The following is a 17,601-nucleotide window of genomic DNA, read 5'->3' as shown; positions in this document are numbered from 1 at the left end:
GCAATGAGATGCAGCGTTCTGTGCCCTAACGAGGGATGCGTGTCCTCATACATGTGTAAAGCATAGATGAGCCTGGGGGTCGCGTGGGCCGTGGAGGTCGCGTGGGCCGTGGGAAATCCCTTGCTGCAGGCTCATCAGTCGTAGGACACGTGCCCTCGGTGAGGGAGATGGCTTGTGGGACATCCTGTGGGAAAGCTGTGTCTTCCTCTGATTTTGCTGCGAATGTAAAGCTACTTTCCAAATAAACCCTTAACCACATCCAGGGGAAATGGCGGGATCTGGAAGAGACACCGCCGAGTCCCAGGTGTGGCAGGGCCCTGGCGACCGGACACGCTGGCTGGACTTGTTTGCAGACGGGAAGAAGCAGTACATGAGCCGGGCTTGTCCCCAGTTTATGGTCCTGTTGAAACTTCATAAGCTTTGACTTCACTTATTAACTTTTTTGGCTTCTTAACATGTCCGGTGGTGATCCATGTCTGAAATGTCATGGGACACGTGTGTTTCGGCTCAGACACTGGGTCTCAGCTGTCTGACCGGTCGGTCCCAGTCAGCGTCACCTTGTGTTTCAGGGCGCGGTGTCCGGGTCGGTGCAGGCTTCAGACCGGCTGATGAAGGAGCTCAGGGACATCTACCGCTCGCAGAGCTACAAGGCAGGTGAGCACGCGTCCCGCCTTTTCAGTGTCCAGAGAGTCCAGTTTGCTTCTCATAGTTGGACAGAACCAGAACTATTGACTGACTTCATGTGAGGGATGGGAAACATAAATGTGACCGAGTTATCAAAAGATGTGGGTGAGCCCTGACCGGTGTGGCTCAGTGGATAGAGCGTCGGCCTGCGGACTGAAGGGTCCCGGGTTCGATTCTGGTCAAGGGCATGTACCTTGGTTGCGGGCACATCCCCAGTAGGAGGTGTGCAGGAGGCAGCGGATGGATGTTTCTCTCTCATAGATGTTTCTGACTCTCCCTCTCTCTTCCTCTCTGTAAAAAAAATTAATAAAATATATTAAAAAAATAAAAAGATGTGGGTGAAATAGGGTGAGTGTACAGTACCTCCACCCTTATCCATGGTTTCAGTTACCCACGGTCAATGGGGGTCCGAAAATATTAAATGGAAAATTCCAGAAGCAAACAATTCATAAGTTTTATTTATGGAGAGAGAGAAACAAACATCAGTTTGTTGTGACACTTACTGATGCATTCATTGGTTGATTCTTGTATGTGCCCTGATGGGCTCGAACCCGCAACCTTAGCTTATCGGGTTACCCTAACCAACTGAGCTACCCGGCCAGGGCCGGTCCATAAGTTTTAAACTGCACACTCTTCTGTTCTGAGCAGCGTGTCTAAAAGTTTATCTGTAGAAAACTATTAGGATGCAGGTAAATGTTTGAATAACGGCTTATCTTTAAATGTTAAATAACTTGTTTCTACAGCACTATTTGGAGTAGCAAAAAATAAAAACTAATCGGATGTGGAATTGGGTAAATTGTACTGTGTCCATGAGATGTGACTGCAGAAATAGTAAGGAAATTGACAACAGGTTTCTATATACCAAGTGGGAGAGATGCTCCAGGAAGTGGACGAAAGGAGAGGAAACTATATGTAGGGGACGCCCACTTTTATAGAAACGTTTGCGTGTGCGTGTGTGTGTGAAGAAAGGTGCGCAGGATTTCACGTGATTTCTTTCTCCCACTCACAGTTAATGGGACATAGTTTCTCACCTCGTTACAGAAGCTTCTTGGTTAATGGCTCTAAGGATCTAAGGGCATGAGGTACTCGGCTCTGTGGCAAAAGAGTTACCATGTAGCTCTGTCCCACTTTCAGTGGCAACATTTCTAGCTTTGCGGGCTGTTTAGTGTCTATACTTCACTAGAGTAATAGCTACGATCAAATGAAGAGTCACTAACACTCTGTATCTTCGCAGGGTTTTACTCAGTGGAGCTCATAAATGACAGCTTATACGACTGGCATGTGAAGCTTCAGAAGTAAGTGGCTTTTCCTGCTCGCCCTCTCGCGGTAATGGCTGACGGCAGACTCGCATGGAGAGCCCCCCTCATTTGATACCGTTAGGACGGAGCTCTCCGTGGCACTTTAGCTCCTGCAGTCGCTCAGGGTGTTAGGATGAGCTGCTTCTTGGGCTTAGTAACAGTGAGGTGAGGAACGGGGGGGGGGGGGGGGGGGGGGGCGGTGGAGAAGGGGCGACTGTGGGGCAGTGTCTCCTGGAGGAGGTGAGACGGGGACTACGGACACAAGTGGATTGAATAACCGGGCGAGGGTGACTGTGGTGGCAGCTTGTCTGTGAAGGAAGGGATTTGAGTCCTTGAGAAAATTATGTACATACTAGAGGCCCAATGCATGACGATTCGTGCAAGAATGGGCCTTCCTTCCCCTGGCTGCCAGCAGCGCTTTTGCTCCGGCTGGAGCCGTCTTTCCGCCTTCCCACGCTGCCCAGAGGCCCAGAGCGGCTGGGGTGGTGCAGAATGCCTGCGACGACGCAAGCGTCCCGCCCCGCCCCATCCCACCCCCAGCTGTGCAACACCTGTGTGTGCAAATGAACCCGCCAGCTTTGTTGGGTTAATTTGCATACTCACGCCTGATTGGCTGGTGGGCGTTGTGAAGGTACGGTCAATTAGCATGTTACTATTTTACTAGGTAGATGACATGACCATCTTCTCTAGAATGACTGCTGACTTTGAATCGCCAGAGGAGAATAGATTGAGAATATTGTGATATGTTTTTTATTGTTTTTAATCCTCACCTGAGGATATTGTTGCCACTAATTTTTAGAGAGAGTGGAAGGGAGGGAGGGAGAGGGGAAGAGAGAGAGAGAGAGAGAGAGACATTCACATGAGAGAAACACATGGATTAGTTGCCTCCCCTACGAGCCTCGACCGGGGATCAGACCTGCAACCAGCTACGTACCTTTGACTGGGAAGGAACCAGGACCCTTCAGTGCTCGGCCGACGCTCTGACACGGAGCAACACCACCCAGGGCTGGAATACTGGGGTCTCTCTCTCTCTGTCTCTTTTTTAAAAAATATATCTTCATTGATCTCAGAGAGGAAGAGAGAGGGAGAGAGAGATAGAAACATCCATGATGAGAGAGAATCATTGATTGGCTGCCTCCTGCACGCCCCCCAGCAGAGATGGAGCCCACAACCCGGGCATGTGCCCTGACCCAGAATGCAACCGTGACCTCCTGGTTCCTAGGTCGATGCTCCACCCCTGAGCACACCGGCCGGGTTGTGATCTCTTTTTGAACATTCATCCCACGGAGTTGGGGTTCTAGGATTTGCTTTCCCACAGAACAGCTGTAGAGCTTGTCTGCTCAGAGCTCACCCTGGGGCTCTGTGTCAGCGCTGGGCCGGGTCCTTTCTGAGGTCAGTGAGAAAAGAATCTGACTTTCTTTTGTAATTCTTAGGGTTGATCCTGACAGTCCTTTGCACAGTGACCTTCAGATCTTAAAGGAAAAAGAAGGCATAGAGTATATTTTGCTTAACTTCTCTTTTAAGGTAAGAAAACTGTGTCCGAACTCCACGTGCGCCTCGTGGGAAGGCATGTTGGTACGATTCCTTGGGAAAACAGTTGGGGGTTTCTTGTGCTCTGCGTTCAGGGATCCCCTGGGAGTGTGCCCTGCCCAGACGCGTGCTCGCTGCACGGGGGCCTGTTCAGGGCGGTCCTGGGCACGTGGCCCCATAGGAAGGCTTCAGTGAACGAGCAGAGCGACGTGGCCACAGGATCGGCGGCTCTTAAACAGAACGCGGAGAAGCAGCACACTCTGTACCGTTCACGTCCGTAAAGCTCACGCACAGGTGAAACCAATTATGTTGTCTAGGCCCGTGGTCGGCAAACCGCGGCTCGCGAGCCACATGCGGCTCTTTGGCCCCTTGAGTGTGGCTCTTCCACAAAATACCATGTGCGGGCGCGCACGTACAGTGCGATTGAAACTTCGTGGCCCGTGCGCAGAAGTCGGTTTTTGGCTCTCAAAAGAAATTTCAATCGTCGTCCTGTTGATGTTTGGCTCTGCTGACTAATGAGTTTGCCGACCACGGGCCTAGGCCATGCGTTCTCAGTGGCGGCATTCTCCCCCAGGGGGTGGACACTGTCCTCGGAATAAAGATCTCAGAGATCACAGTGGTGGTTTGCAGTCTTGAGTGTCTCAGGAGGAACGTGCGACCTGCTTTTCTGCATCGGGAGGAGAGGCTTATGCAGCCGTTGTCTCCGGGGGTGTTTACACAGAAACCTCAGACGCTCTGCTCTAGGCATGAGGTGGTGCTTCTGTCTTCCCTCCACGAGGGCTGAGTGTTCACAGTTTAGGGATTCTCCCGAATCTTCCTTAGGGGACGGGAGGTGGGGGAGAGTGAGAGACTGGGCTTACGCTGTGTCTTCTCTCGGGTAAGCTGACCGCACAGCTTGCAGCTATTTCTTTGGCCTCCCTGACGGTGTTCTTGGAGGTGAAGGCTGTTTCCCGGGCCTCCGGCTCAGCCGCCTCTGCTGCCACCTTCGCTGCAGCCCCTGGGAGAGCGTGTGTGTCGCTGTGCGTGTCGCTGTGCGTGTCGCTGTCCCGGGCTCGGCGCTGTGCTGGGCACCCGGGCGTCCGCTGGGCGTCCCCTCGCCCTCTGAGCTCTGCAGGCTGGGCCCTGGCTGTTGACCTGGAGCGCTGTCAGCTGTCAGGTTGGGTCTCCGGGCTCAAACCCCCATCTCGCAGGGGCTTTCTGTTTGTCCTCCTCGCCCCGGCTGCTCTTACTCTTCGGGATTTTTTATTTCCTTACTCCGTGTCCCACCACCTGTCCGCTTGGTGCGCACACGGCCTCGTGCGCTTCTCCGCCGCCTGGCAGTCACCTTGATGTCCTTAACGTGTCGGAGCCGAGCAGGCGGTTGTCAGTTTGTGTTTTCCCTGTCCGTGTCCGTGCAAAGACCTGAGGGTGCGGGCTCCGGCCACGGGAGCGTGGCTGGTCTGCGTTTGGGCTCTGACCGGGAGGTGGCGCGGCGGTGCCGAGCCGTGGATGCTCACGGGGGTCTGCGTGCACGCTGGCGCTCTTCGTGGTCTCGGGCTCCGGGTTCCCGGCTCCGCCCTGAGGAGCAGCCTTGGCGCCTCCCGCCTGCGGGTCTGTGGGGGGAAGTGCGGCCACGGGGTGGGTGTCCGGGCCGGAGACGCCTTTCTTCCAGCTCCTCAGGGTGCGTCTCCGCGTGTGGCCCCATTGTTGCTCTTGAAGGACTGAGAGCTCACGTCTGTGAAGTCCCTTCTCAGTTTGTGACGGTTCAGACGTTGTCTCCTCAGATCCTGCCCTTCCCTCTCCTCTCCTCTGGGACTCTGCACACGACAGCCGTTGGTCCGTTGCCCTGTGTCTTGTTTTCCGCCTTCTTATCTCTCTTGGCTTCATTGTGGATATTTTTATTTTTTATTTTTTAAAATATATTTTATTGATTTTTTTACAGAGAGGAAGGGAGAGGGATAGAGAGTTAAAACATCCATCAGCTGCCTCCTGCACGCTCCCTACTGGGGATGTGCCCGCAACCAAGGTACATGCCCTTGACCGGAATCGAACCCGGGACCCTTCAGTCCGCAGGCCGACGCTCTATCCACTGAGCCAAACCCGTTAGGGCTATAGTTCATTTTTCTATTATAGTTCTCTGCCAGGGTTTTCCGTCTTTGCTTTGCGTATATGCAGCATAGTTATTTTAAAATCTGTGTCTGATAAAGACTGACTCCTTGTGTCTGTCGTTTGCGTCTCTCTCTCTAATTATGTCATTTTGGGCCTCACGTAACTTAGCTGTAGCGATAAGCTACGTACGACAGGCTAGGGAGCTGATCGGAGCCTCGGCGCTGCTCTTGTCCAGCGAGGGCTCCTGTCTGTCCACCGGGGGCTGGGGCTCCCGCAGCCCAGGGTGCCTGGAGGCGTTTCGGGTCGAGATGACTCAGCGGAGGCGCCCTCCTCTCAGCAGGGAGCTCGGCAGTTTGTCCTCAGGGTCCCAGCTCCCTGCGAGGGCGGAGAAGGCCTTGCGGGAACCCTGAGCGCCAGCTTTACCTCCCTCCTAGGGAGTCGGGGGCCTGCAGCTCCTCCCCTCTTACCTCCCTCTTTGAATGGAGAGAAACCCTGCTCTCGGGGTCCTGTGTCTTCTTGGTCTGAGCTCTGGAATGGTTTCCACCTTTTCTAGTTCCCAGTTGAAGGATTGATCCAAACGACCAATCATCGTGTTGGGCTGTTCCTTTGCATAGTTCTGCTGGGAGGGGACAGCCATGTCTCTCATACATTTACCAATACGCTGCTCTGTTGGGAGTGCTCGCAGCTTCATTGATCTCAGAGAGGAAGGGAGAGGGAGAGAGAGAAACACCAATGATGAGAGAGAATCATGGATCGGCTGCCCCTGGCACACCCCCTTCTGGGGATCGAGCCTGCAACCCGGGCATGTGCCCCCGACCGGAATTGAACCCGGGACCCTTCAGTCTGCAGACTGATGCTCTATCCACTGAGCCACACCGTCTAGAGCTCTTTGGCTTTTATTCCATCTTCTTTTTGGTACTGTTTTAATTTTGTGACCTTCACTCAGCCTCAGATACAAACATCTTTATGGACTAAAACCTCCTACGTGATGTGGTATTGAGGGTGTTCTAAATCGACCTAACTTGCTGACTTGCCCTTTAGGATAACTTCCCGTTTGATCCTCCATTCGTCCGCGTGGTGTTGCCGGTTCTCTCCGGAGGGTAAGTGTAAGTGACCTTTTCTGTGATCGTGTGCACCGGGAGCTTTCGAGGGCTGGTTGGGGGCCGAGGCCCGGACGCCAGCCCAAGGCATGCTCATGAATGCCTTCTAGGAAGTGGGGTCTCCCCGGGCTTCTGATGCCGTGGGGCCGGGGGGCCTGGGAGGTGGCGTTTCTCAGCCGGCCTCAGGCGCAGCTCGTCTGGGGACCACAGTTTGGGAACCACTGGTACCCACCCCTGTGTGGTGCACAGGTGGAGCTTTCAGTGGCCCCTATTTGTACACATTTCACCATTAAAAACCCATGTTTTAAAAATATGAATTGTGATTGAGTGTCTAGAGAAAGTAAGATTAGAGCGTGAGTCCCACCTGCCTGTGGTCGCAGGAGCAATCGCAGGCCTCTCCCGTGCCCGTGGGGCTGGCCGTCGGTGTCTTCTGGGGGTGGTTACGGCCGGGAGGGGGTCCGAGTGTGTGCTGGGTTAGGTGTGAGGTGTCCTGTAGACCCTGCGAGTAGGAGCGGCTGAACTTGGAGAATTCTGAGATGCCCAGCTGACCAGTCCACCGTGAGAGGATCCGTGATGATTCAAGTCTAAACATACATCGATCACCTCTGTGGTCGGTCTCGTTTCATCGAGATTAAAAATAAGGGCAGCTATAAACGATGAGGAAAAGATTTGGAAAACTGTAAGTTGAGGATAAATGTATGAAAATACTTTATCATTTTTTTTTGAAATTTGATATGAACTTGACCCGCATAGATTTTTCACATTTTTGTTGTGAGAAATGCCAAGAACGTTAGGAATTTATGGCCTTACCCAGTTCACCACCTGGTTGTGGAGACAGACACACAGTTAGGGACTCTGCTGTCCCTCAGGTCTCGGCAGACACCACCTCCTCCGTGGGCCTGACCGCACAGCAGCAATAATGTAGCTTCTTAAACATACTTCCCGCCAGCGGCTGGCTGAACAAAGAGCTGACTGATGCCGTTTTCAGTTTAAAATCTTTCACGTAGTTTCTCTCTACGGATTCTTCTTCCCACAGTGGGGTTATCCCCCCGCTCTGCAAATGAGTAATTGTCAGGTTTCTTACTTGGTAAAGTGATTTGGTTTATGCAACATGGGATGCCTTTGGCTAGCTGGAATCACGGTCCCAGGCGGAGGGTCTCGGCCGTTTATTGGGGAGGACGGCCTGGCGGTGGGCAGAGGAGCAGGGGGAGGAGCCGCGGGGACGGAAAGGCCAGGCCCGAGGACGAAGCCATCGCGCGGACTCGGCCCTCACAGACCTGCTCAGGGTCTGACTGGTTTTCAAGACTCCTGCCGTTTTTCTTGTCTGATATCATCCCTTGATTTTATTTGAAGGCCTGATAGTTCACGTATTTTTTAGTTTAAAATAGCATTAACCCTTTGCACTCGCTTACTTTTTTCTCGATTCCTTTATTCTACTCGGGATTTAATTTTTTAAATACCCCAGATTTTACAAAGCGTGGCAGTAGAATAAAAAACGAGTTTCTTTTCATACAAACTTATTTATTTGGATTTTTTAATATTTCAAATTATTGATACATTCATACAGTTCATCATACGAGCTGCTACTGATGCTAACCGTGTCGAGTCACACTCGACATCCGAGTGCAAAAGGTTAAAGGAGGAACGACATTATTTTGCTTGAAAAAGTGTCAAAAGGCAGAAGGATCTCGATCTGCACTTGACCTTGGCCGAAAGGCGAGACTCGGTGACGGGTGTTGATCTAAAGGTCATTTCTGAGGGGCCTGGGCAGCCCCCAGGGTCATCTGCTCAGAGAGCAGCTCCGACCAGGAGGGGAGAGGAGGCACAGCAGGCACCACTCGGCCCTCAGCACCAGGGGTGGAGACAGACGGTAACGGCAGCTGCTCAGTCACAGTAGAGGGGCGCATGTTGGACGGAAAGCCTCGCTGTCTGGCGTGGCGGCAGGGCAATTGCTCATCATGCCTTCTGGGAAGTGGGGTCTCTGTCCCCTCCCGTCCCCTCCCCTGGGTACGGAGGCGGAGTTCTTGCTCCCTGAGAGCTGAGGCGTCTGTAAGTATCCTGTCCCCAAGGCTGCATGAGGGCGCTGGCATCACTTCTGAAGTACCCTGAGCCCCGTGACCCTGACAGCTGTGTGTTCCCGCTTACCGTCTAGTCTTCCCACGTGTGCGTGTCTTAGCAATGTTCGTCCAAACTAGGGAGGAATGTGGAACCTAGAGAACTGTGTGTGATTCCTCTTTTCTTTTAAGGTACGTGTTGGGTGGTGGCGCGTTATGTATGGAACTTCTCACAAAACAGGTGACTTTTTTTTCCTTTTCTTTTCTTTTTTGTTAATCCTCACCCGAGGATATTTTTCCCATGAATTTTTAGAGAGTAGAAGGGAGTGAGGGAAGGAGAGGGGCGGGGGGGGGGGGGGCGAGAGAGAGAGAGAGAGAGAGAGAGAGAGACATCGATGTGAGAGACACGTTGATCGGTTGCCTGCTGCACACACCCTGACCTGGGCGGGGACTGAGCCTGCCGCCAGGTGTGTGGCCTTGACCGGGAATCGGACCCGCAGCCTTTGTGTGAGGCCGAGGCTCTGGCCCCTGAGCCCCCGGCCGGGGCGGCTCTTTGCCTGAGGTGCTCGGGCTTCAGCCTCCACGGGGCTGCCATTATGTCCGTCAGACTGAGTGGAAAGGCTCGACTCCAAGATTTTTAAGTTTTTTCTTTTAATATTAAGCAGCCACTTTTAATGGTGAAAAAGCTATGCAACGTAAGTCATAACATGACATTGTCCTTGGCTGCCTTATCTCTGCTAAGACAGGAATGAGTTACATTTAAGGTTATCATTTGCTCATGTGGGGCATTTAAAATGGGTTTTTTCTCAAATGTGTGTGAGATTTTTTTAAAAAAAGATATATTTTATTGATTTTTTACAGAGAGGAAGGGAGAGGGATAGAGAGTTAGAAACATCGATGAGAGAGAACCATCCATCAGCTGCCTCCTGCACGCCCCCTACTGGGGATGTGCCCGCAACCAAGGTCCATGCCCTTGACCGGAATCGAACCCGGGACCCTTGAGTCCACAGGCCGACGCTCTATCCACTGAGCCACACCGGCCAGAGCAGAGATTTTAGAAGAGGCTCAGCTTTGCTTTCCCTCACTAAGCACAGCCGTCTCGGTGCTCCTCTGCCGTTGCTGCGTGTTGCCTGCGTGCGGCCGGCTTTCCCGCCTTTAGCGACGCTTTCCTCCCGCAGGGCTGGAGCAGCGCCTACTCCATCGAGTCCGTCATCATGCAGATCAACGCCACCCTCGTCAAAGGCAAAGCCAGGGTGCAGTTTGGAGCCAATAAGGTACTTTCTCTGACGTCACAGAACTGTGTGTCCCCCTCCCCCGCTCTCCCGGCCTCCGAGGCGTCCCTGTTCCTTTCGTCTTTGTCCTTTTTACTGTAGGTAAACAGGCATGGCTTTAATTTGTTATTGGGATGTATACACTAGTAAGTAAAAGATTATATGTACCTGGAAGTTTATAATTGTTAATTCCCAGGGAGCCTTTCTGTGCTAAGCTCTGATCTAGACCTTTTTTTTTAAATTTTTTTTTTTTTATATTGATTTCAGAGAGGAAGGGAGAAGGAGAGAGAGATAGAAACATCAGTGATGAGAGAGAATCATTGATCGGCTGCCTCCTGCATGTCCCCTACCTGCAACCTGGGCATGTGCCCTTGACCAGAATCGAACCTGGGACCCTTCAGTCCGTAGTCCGATGCTCTATCCACTGAGCCAAACCGGCCAGGGCATGCTTTATAGTTTTGTTAGCAAATAAATAAAACCATTTGCATAGAATGCCATCAGGCAGCTAAGAAATGTTTGCCTGTTAAAGTCTGTCTTGGCAGGTAAATTTTTTAAATGAATTGTTATGATGAGACCTTACGCTTCCATTTTTTTTCCTTGAGAAATGCTTGTCAGCTAAGAATATGGAAACTTTTCATGATACAAGTTTTACCTTCCAGGGTTCTAAGTCAGCAGGGGACAGTCTGTTAGCTTTAAAAAAGCTGCTATCCAAGGAGTAAGGTGCTGAGTGGTATTTAAAGATATGCTGCCGTGTGTGTGTGTGTGTGTGTGTGTGTGTGTGTGTGTGTGTGAGAGAGAGAGAGAGAGAGAGAGAGAGAGAGACAGAGAGAGAGAGAGAGCGAGAGAGCGAGAGAGGGGGGGCGCTATAGAGAGAGTATATAGAGTGTTCAAGGAAGGGCTGACAGCTGCTGTTTGTGATAAGGAGGTATTGAAATATCGGGGTGGGTGGGCTAGAGATGGGAGGGAGACTATATTTACTATAAATTAACTCATAACCAAGTAAGAGTATTTTTAAAAATAACTGGTACCATACAGATCATACATGTTAAATATGCTCCAACTAAGGTTAGAAGACAATAATGAAAAGACAAATCCCAATCTACATAAATCTGGAAATTAAACACTTCTAAGTCATGGTTTGTAAAAAGTCATATGAAGATTTAAAAATACTTGGAACTGAACTCTCCCCTACCCCCGCCTTCCTCCCCACAACCCCACCCCCCACCCCCCGAATGGTTGGAGGATCGGTAGGAAGGAGAGTTTTTATACATTTTTTTCGGTGCTGCTCACGGGCATTCTTTAGATTTTAAACTCCAAATGTCACTTGTATGTGTAGTCCTTAAAGTTCAGTGTTTGTTTTCTTTTTTAAAAATATATTTTATTGATTTTTTTATGGAGAGGGAGAGGGATAGAGAGCTAGAAACTTCTATGAGAGAAACATCAATCAGCTGCCTCCTGCACACCCCCCCACTGGGGATGTGCCCGCAACCAAGGTACATGCCCTTGACTGAAATCGAACCCGGGACCCTTCAGTCCGCAGGCTGACGCTCTATCCACTGAGCCACACCGGTTAGGGCTGTGTTTTCTTGTCTGAGGTAATAGTTTAGCCTTTGTTTTGGATACAGTTTAAGAGGAAAAGAGTTTGGGTTCTACTTAGGTCCTGTAGCCTCCCGTAACTCGATTCACACGTGTGTGGTGTGGCGGGCACATGAGCACTACAGGGTGTGTACTGTGCAGTGGTCGCAGGACTTACACGTGAACTGCAAGGCATGTACACTTCTGTTGGATACGCCTGGATTTGTTATTCATATATATATATATATATATATATATATATATATATATATTTATTTATTTATTTATTACAGAGAGGAAGGGAGAGGGAGAGAGAGCTAGAAACATCGATGAGAGAGAAACATCCATCAGCTGTCTCCTGCACACCCCCCACTGGGGATGTGCCCGAAACCCAGGTACATGCCCTTGACCGGAATCGAACCTGGGACCCTTCAGTCCACAGGCCGACGCTCTATCCACTGAGCCAAACCGGTTTCGGCTGTTATTCTTCTAAAATGATAAGGAACAATGAACTTCAGCCTGGAGGGCATTCAGTTAAAAATTGTTTTGAAATGGAAATATAATTGGTTCCTGTGTTCTTTTAAGCACAGTGTGACACATCCATAAATTATTTGCCATGATTTTCATCTGCTTACAGTTTTGATTGAAAATGTATAATTCTCTTTCAGAATCAGTATAATCTAGCAAGAGCCCAACAGTCTTATAATTCCATTGTACAGATACACGAGAAAAACGGTACGTTTCATTCCAGACGCATTTACTGCCACTTGTGTTCCATCATGTGCTGTTGATGTGTATCCTGTTCATTGTTGGTTTTGCTTTAGTATCTTGTAAAGTACAGTCACCCCCGAGAACATTTCACCTGGGGACCCACCCCCGTGCTCCCTTCCACGTCCTGGTTCCTGGATACGTGGCCTGAGAGCCGAGTCAGAGTCCCGCTTCCTGAGTGGGTCAGTGAGGGACGGAGCCTCTGACTCCTCGGCAGTGTGTGGTGTCGGGACAGGAGCTGAGTGTTCACCGGGGCGGTGCCTGTGCAAGCGCAGGTCCTGCTAACGGTGACAAGCCACCAGGCCGGGGCTGCCCCTCTGATGACGGTGCCCCTCGCCGATCGTGCACGCTTACCATCCACGCTAATCCCAATACCAGATCTGCTTCATAACCTTCGTGGCCTCACCTCACTTCGCTGCATTCTCTGTGCGGTTGAGTCTTGTCTCTGACGGAGGCAACGAGGTGACGGGATCAGACCTGTGTTCCTGCCGTTTGTGGCCGCTGCCACAGTCCCCTCGTCTCCAGCTGGCACGCGGTCTGTCCCGCCGAGCTGGGGAGGAAAGAGCAGTGTGCGCGCAGCTTCGTAGCTCCGAGTGTGGGACAGGTGGTTCTGTGTGCGGGGAAGCAGCTGAGGGAAACCAAGGCCTTTTCTCTGAGGGGAGTGACAGCACACTCTGCCCTGCTGGGCCTGTGCCAGCCCGTGGCCGGAGCGCCGTGTTCTGTGCTGTCACTTTAATGACAGCGGGCACTTGTCACTTCCCCGAGGGCTTGCTTCTGGGAGGCTAGCACGGCCCGCGCAGAGGTCCTGGGTCTGGCGCAGACCACGCTGAGGCGAGCCCCCCAGGGTGGGGCCTGGCGCTCCTGCTGGTGGGGGTCGCCCTCGGTGTGTGGAAGAAGCAGTGAAGCGAGGTTTGATTGTATCCAAACCGTCTGCAGGTTCGGAAGCGGGACAGGCTCAGACTGGGGCAGGTCTGGCTTTCTGGGCCGACCTCGCAGCCCTGGGAGGGTCTGCGGGGGGCGTGGGGTCAGAACCAGGCGGCGCCTCCATTTGGCTTCTGCTCAGGGGTCTCGGCCCGTCGCTGGGTCCCTGCCGCTGACTTCCTCGCTGCTGGTTGCAGCGTCTCCTCCCCCGGCCCGGCCCGGGCCTCTGGTTCTGGCGCCAGGACTTCGTTGGGGTGAGTTGTTCTCAGTTGTTCTCCTTTTAAACACGGAATCTAAGAGGATTATGAACCGAGCTTGTAGTCCAGTGTCCCACACTCACCTTTAGCAGAAAAGCCAGTGTAGCATGGAGCTCGTATGTTGACACTCATGTGCAGTTCGCTCATAGAAATGACTGTGCGGACAGACAGTCCCCGCTCACACTGGTCGGACCAGGCGCTTTGACTTCACGGGGGTGTGGAAGTGACACGACTCAGAGGAACCACATTGTGGGTTTGCATCCGGATCTTTCCGGGGCAGCGCTGCACGTGCTTGATGCTCTCGAGATGCTGGGCAGCGGCTCCGATGGCAGCTCCCGTCAGGCAGGGACCGCGAGGTCACCCGCTGCTCGCGTACTCCCGGGAGAGCCGGCTCTGCCCACGGTGGGCTCGGGCGCATCGGGCGCAGTGACCCTCTGGCCACCAGGAGTGTCTGTTGTAAACTTGGGGGATGCTGGGACCAGCCCCAGTGTGAGCTCCATTTTCGCAGTAGGTTTAAACGTGAAAATTACCATCGAGAAAGGGCTAACTGAGTAAGTAACACGGCAGTTTAGGAATTAAAGTGCCCCCGTCTGTTTCAGGCTGGTACACCCCTCCGAAGGAAGACGGCTAAGCGGACAGACTGTCCCCGGCTCGGACCAACGTTGCTTTAAAGAACCTTCCCACGTGCAGACCAGCTTCGAGTGCCCATAACAGCAGCCCGACGACGTTAGCTGATAGACACTTAGTGGATAACTTGTCACCTGGCATCCCGCATAAGTTCCAGCTCCTCATCCGCTCATTAGGAATCTCGGACTCGGCAGCGGGGCCTTGACTGTATTTTTCCTGATAAATACACACACTGGCCACTCCTTTTCATCTCTTTTTCTTGGAAAACGGAATCTGTTAAGCAGGCAAGTCAGCACCAGGTTCTGGAGGTGCAGCTTTAGGGCGACGTCTCCATGTGAGCGCGTGCGCTGTGAGGACTGGAGTGTATTGTTCCCTTAGAGCCAATAAAGGTCATTTGGTGTTCCTATTGGTTTAGAAAATGTAAGGTCTACTAAATCGCAGCAGCCTTTCCCGGTTAGAGCCATTCTGTGATATTGCCAAAATGACGACAGAACACCCGCCCCGGGAACGGGACACTTTATGGCCGCGTGACGATAGGGGCCACTTCCCACAGACGTGCTCGTAACCGACTGCACGGCGGGCCCCGTCAGCGCGTCCGCTGTCGTCCTAATTCCCTGGGCATCGGTCTTGCTGGCTGAACCTGCTGTCGGTTCAGTATGTCTGAGGGAGATCTGCAGCAGAGATCTTGAAGTTATTTAAAATACTAAGTCATTTTACATTTCCATGTTATTAACGGGATGTTGCAATCGTTTGTCAACTAATAAACTTATAAAGTGTTTGGCACGCAGACAGACTCCTTGAGCAAAAGCTGCACAGCTAAGGACAAAAATATCCCCAATTTGGAGACCTAAAAATTTTTGCTACAGTCATAACAATGGCTTTTACTTAAAGACTAATAGGAACTCCACACATATTAATTCTTTTATAAAACCTGACTCGAATCAGTATATACACTCTCCATTCTCTTTGCCTTACCTGAATCAGTCCTGTTAGATCGGAAATAGGTTTTTTATATACCCTTGTTTGGTTTAAAAGTAAGGTCTAGCTATTAAGCACTTTTAAAACGAAATCCAGAAGCACATTTTCTGCACAAATCCCTTACAAAGTTCAGAAGTGTCTCTTCGGCACTTGCTCCGAGAGTCAGTTTTTAACTTTGTAAGCCGCCTGGGAGAGGCCCGCTCGGCTGCATCGCGTGGGGGGTCGGGGGAGGGGATCCTGGGTGCCTGCTCACGCGGTTACATCTGTGCTCCGTTCTGATACAGTGGCTCAGACAAGCGACAAGGCAGAATTCTTTAAAGCATTACAGTTCCTTAAACCTAAGGCTGAATCTTGAATACATTATTGAATTCTTGAATATCCTGATGGCTAGCAGGTTGACAGCTGCACCTTTGGCATGCTTTGTTTTTATTTGGAGTTTATTTTTCATTGCAGATTTATTTGGCAATGTACAGTAAATTTTGTAAACTTGCATCAAGTTTATGAATAAAGAATCATTTAAAAAATAACTCTGTCCTCTCCCCTCATTAGAGGTGCCCTCTGCTCAGGTGACCGTAGCTCTGTGGAGGCTGGAGTAGGATCTGTGGGGCGATGGGTGAGGAGAGACTCGCGTGGGAGAGCAGGTTGGTTTGACGAGAGAGCGACAGACCAGGAACGGCGTGTGCCGATGGGGTGCACCCGGGTCTCCCTCCATCTCTTCGCTCTCCCACACTCGTTCTTCAATAGAAACGTCTCGTGGCCGCCCGTAGCTCCCCGTGTCAGTCACCTGCTCCCCCTTTGGGGTCCCTGTGTCCTCCTCACATGGAGGTTTCCTCTGTGTTGATGTCACCTGTGGGTTGAAAGTTATGGGTGGACGTGCCGTCATGCTCCTGCGGCCTGAGGCAGAGTCCTGTCTCCTGGGGCACCTTCCAGCGACCGACCGCGACCCCTCTCCCTCCCCCTGCCCCCACTTAGGGCCCTCCCCTTCCTGGCCGAAAGGAATGTCTGGTGGAAAGGATAAAGCCATCATCTCCTTGGACCCATGGTTCTCAGCATGTCATTTGGGGAACCCTGCGAGGCCCTTTTAGGAGGTTTTGAAGGTCAAAAGTTATCCTATATCATAAAACCCTAATAACAACTGGTCGCTATGATGCACACTGACCACCAGGGAGCAGATGCTCAATGCAGGAGCTGCCCCCAGCCCGCAGGCCCCAGGACAGCCGAGGTGGGTGCCAGTGGGGGCCCCCCAATCGCCCCGCAGAGGCAGGTGACTGGCAGCAGCGGTGGGGGGGGCGGGGCTAGCGAGTGGGTGGTGCTAGGCTGGCCAAGGCGGGTGCCAGTGGGGGCACCCCAATTACCCTGCCGGTTGCCCCACAGATAGGCCCTGATCACTGGCCAGGCCTAGGGACCCTACCCATGCACGAATTTCGTGCATCGGCCTCTACTTTTCCTAATAAAACACCATTGGCCCTTTTCAGTCTCGCTCTCAAGTGTGCAAGCCTGCATTCCGAGGCCAATCCAGCTGCCTCCTCTAGAGCCAGGCAGTTAGAGGTTTGCGACATGTTGAGATGTCACTCGTCACTATTGGGGGTGGGAGGGCGCGTCATTTTTCCCCCATAAAAATGTTTTTTGTTACCGTGTGATGGATTTGTTACCTTAACGTTACAGTGTTAATATGGCCAATATCCAACAGACATAACCCACAGGAACAGGGTGAAGGAGCCCTGCCCTGGCCGGTGTGGCTCAGTGGGTAGAGTGTGGGCCCAGGCACTGAAGGGTCCCGGGTTGGATTCCGGGTCAAGGGCACGACCCTGGTTGTGTGGGTGGCCTGCGGGAGGCCGCCAATCCGTGCATCTCTCTCCCATGGATATTTCCCTCCTGTCCCCTCCCCACCCTTCCACTCTAAAAGTCAATGGAGCCGAAGCCGGTTTGGCTCAGTGGATAGAGCGTCAGCCTGCGGACTGAAGGGTCCCGGGTTCGATTCCGGTCAAGGGCAGGTACCTTGGTTGCGAGCACATCCCCAGTAGGGGGCGTGCAGGCGGCAGCTGATGGATGTTTCTCTCTCATCGATGTTTCTAACTCTTTATCCCTCTCTCTTCCTCTCTGTAAGAAATCAATAAAATATATTTTAAAAAGTCAATGGAAACGCCCTGCGTGTGGGGAGGATTAACAGAAAGCCCGCGCGGGAGTCCCCAGGAAGTTTGAAACCCACTGGTGAGACCAGTGACTGGGGAGGAGCCAGGGCTGGGCCAGCGGGGCAGCGGCCGGAGTGGAGGTCGGGGCACAGGTGCACCAGGCGGGGGACCGCGGTGCAGGCGGGGGACCGTTGTGTTAGTGGGGGACCGCGGTGCAGGCGGGGGACCGCGGTGCAGGCGGGGGACCGAGGTGCAGGCGGGGGACCGCGGTGCAGGCGGGGGGACCGCGGTGCAGGCGGGGGGACCGAGGTGCAGGCG

General features: G+C 52.4%; 1 protein-coding gene across 1 annotated transcript in view; it reads left to right on the top strand.

The window, feature by feature from the left end:
- The window catches only part of UBE2Q2 (ubiquitin conjugating enzyme E2 Q2), a 34,797-nt gene extending 19,119 nt beyond the window's left edge, over positions 1–15,678 (top strand). The window contains exons 6-13 of the mRNA XM_079764128.1: positions 570–654; positions 1,919–1,979; positions 3,416–3,506; positions 6,642–6,700; positions 8,947–8,995; positions 9,933–10,028; positions 12,269–12,335; positions 14,146–15,678. Coding sequence (XP_079620254.1) covers positions 570–654; positions 1,919–1,979; positions 3,416–3,506; positions 6,642–6,700; positions 8,947–8,995; positions 9,933–10,028; positions 12,269–12,335; positions 14,146–14,177 — 540 coding nt within the window. The 3' untranslated portion in view covers positions 14,178–15,678. The remainder of the gene's footprint in view (positions 1–569; positions 655–1,918; positions 1,980–3,415; positions 3,507–6,641; positions 6,701–8,946; positions 8,996–9,932; positions 10,029–12,268; positions 12,336–14,145) is intronic.
- Positions 15,679–17,601: the final 1,923 nt, after the last annotated feature.

Source organism: Cnephaeus nilssonii (assembly GCF_951640355.1).
Source record: "Cnephaeus nilssonii genome assembly, chromosome: 24".
NCBI lineage: Eukaryota > Metazoa > Chordata > Mammalia > Chiroptera > Vespertilionidae > Cnephaeus > Cnephaeus nilssonii.
Note: the sequence above shows the minus strand (reverse complement) of the source record. Positions and strands in the feature narration are given on the sequence as shown.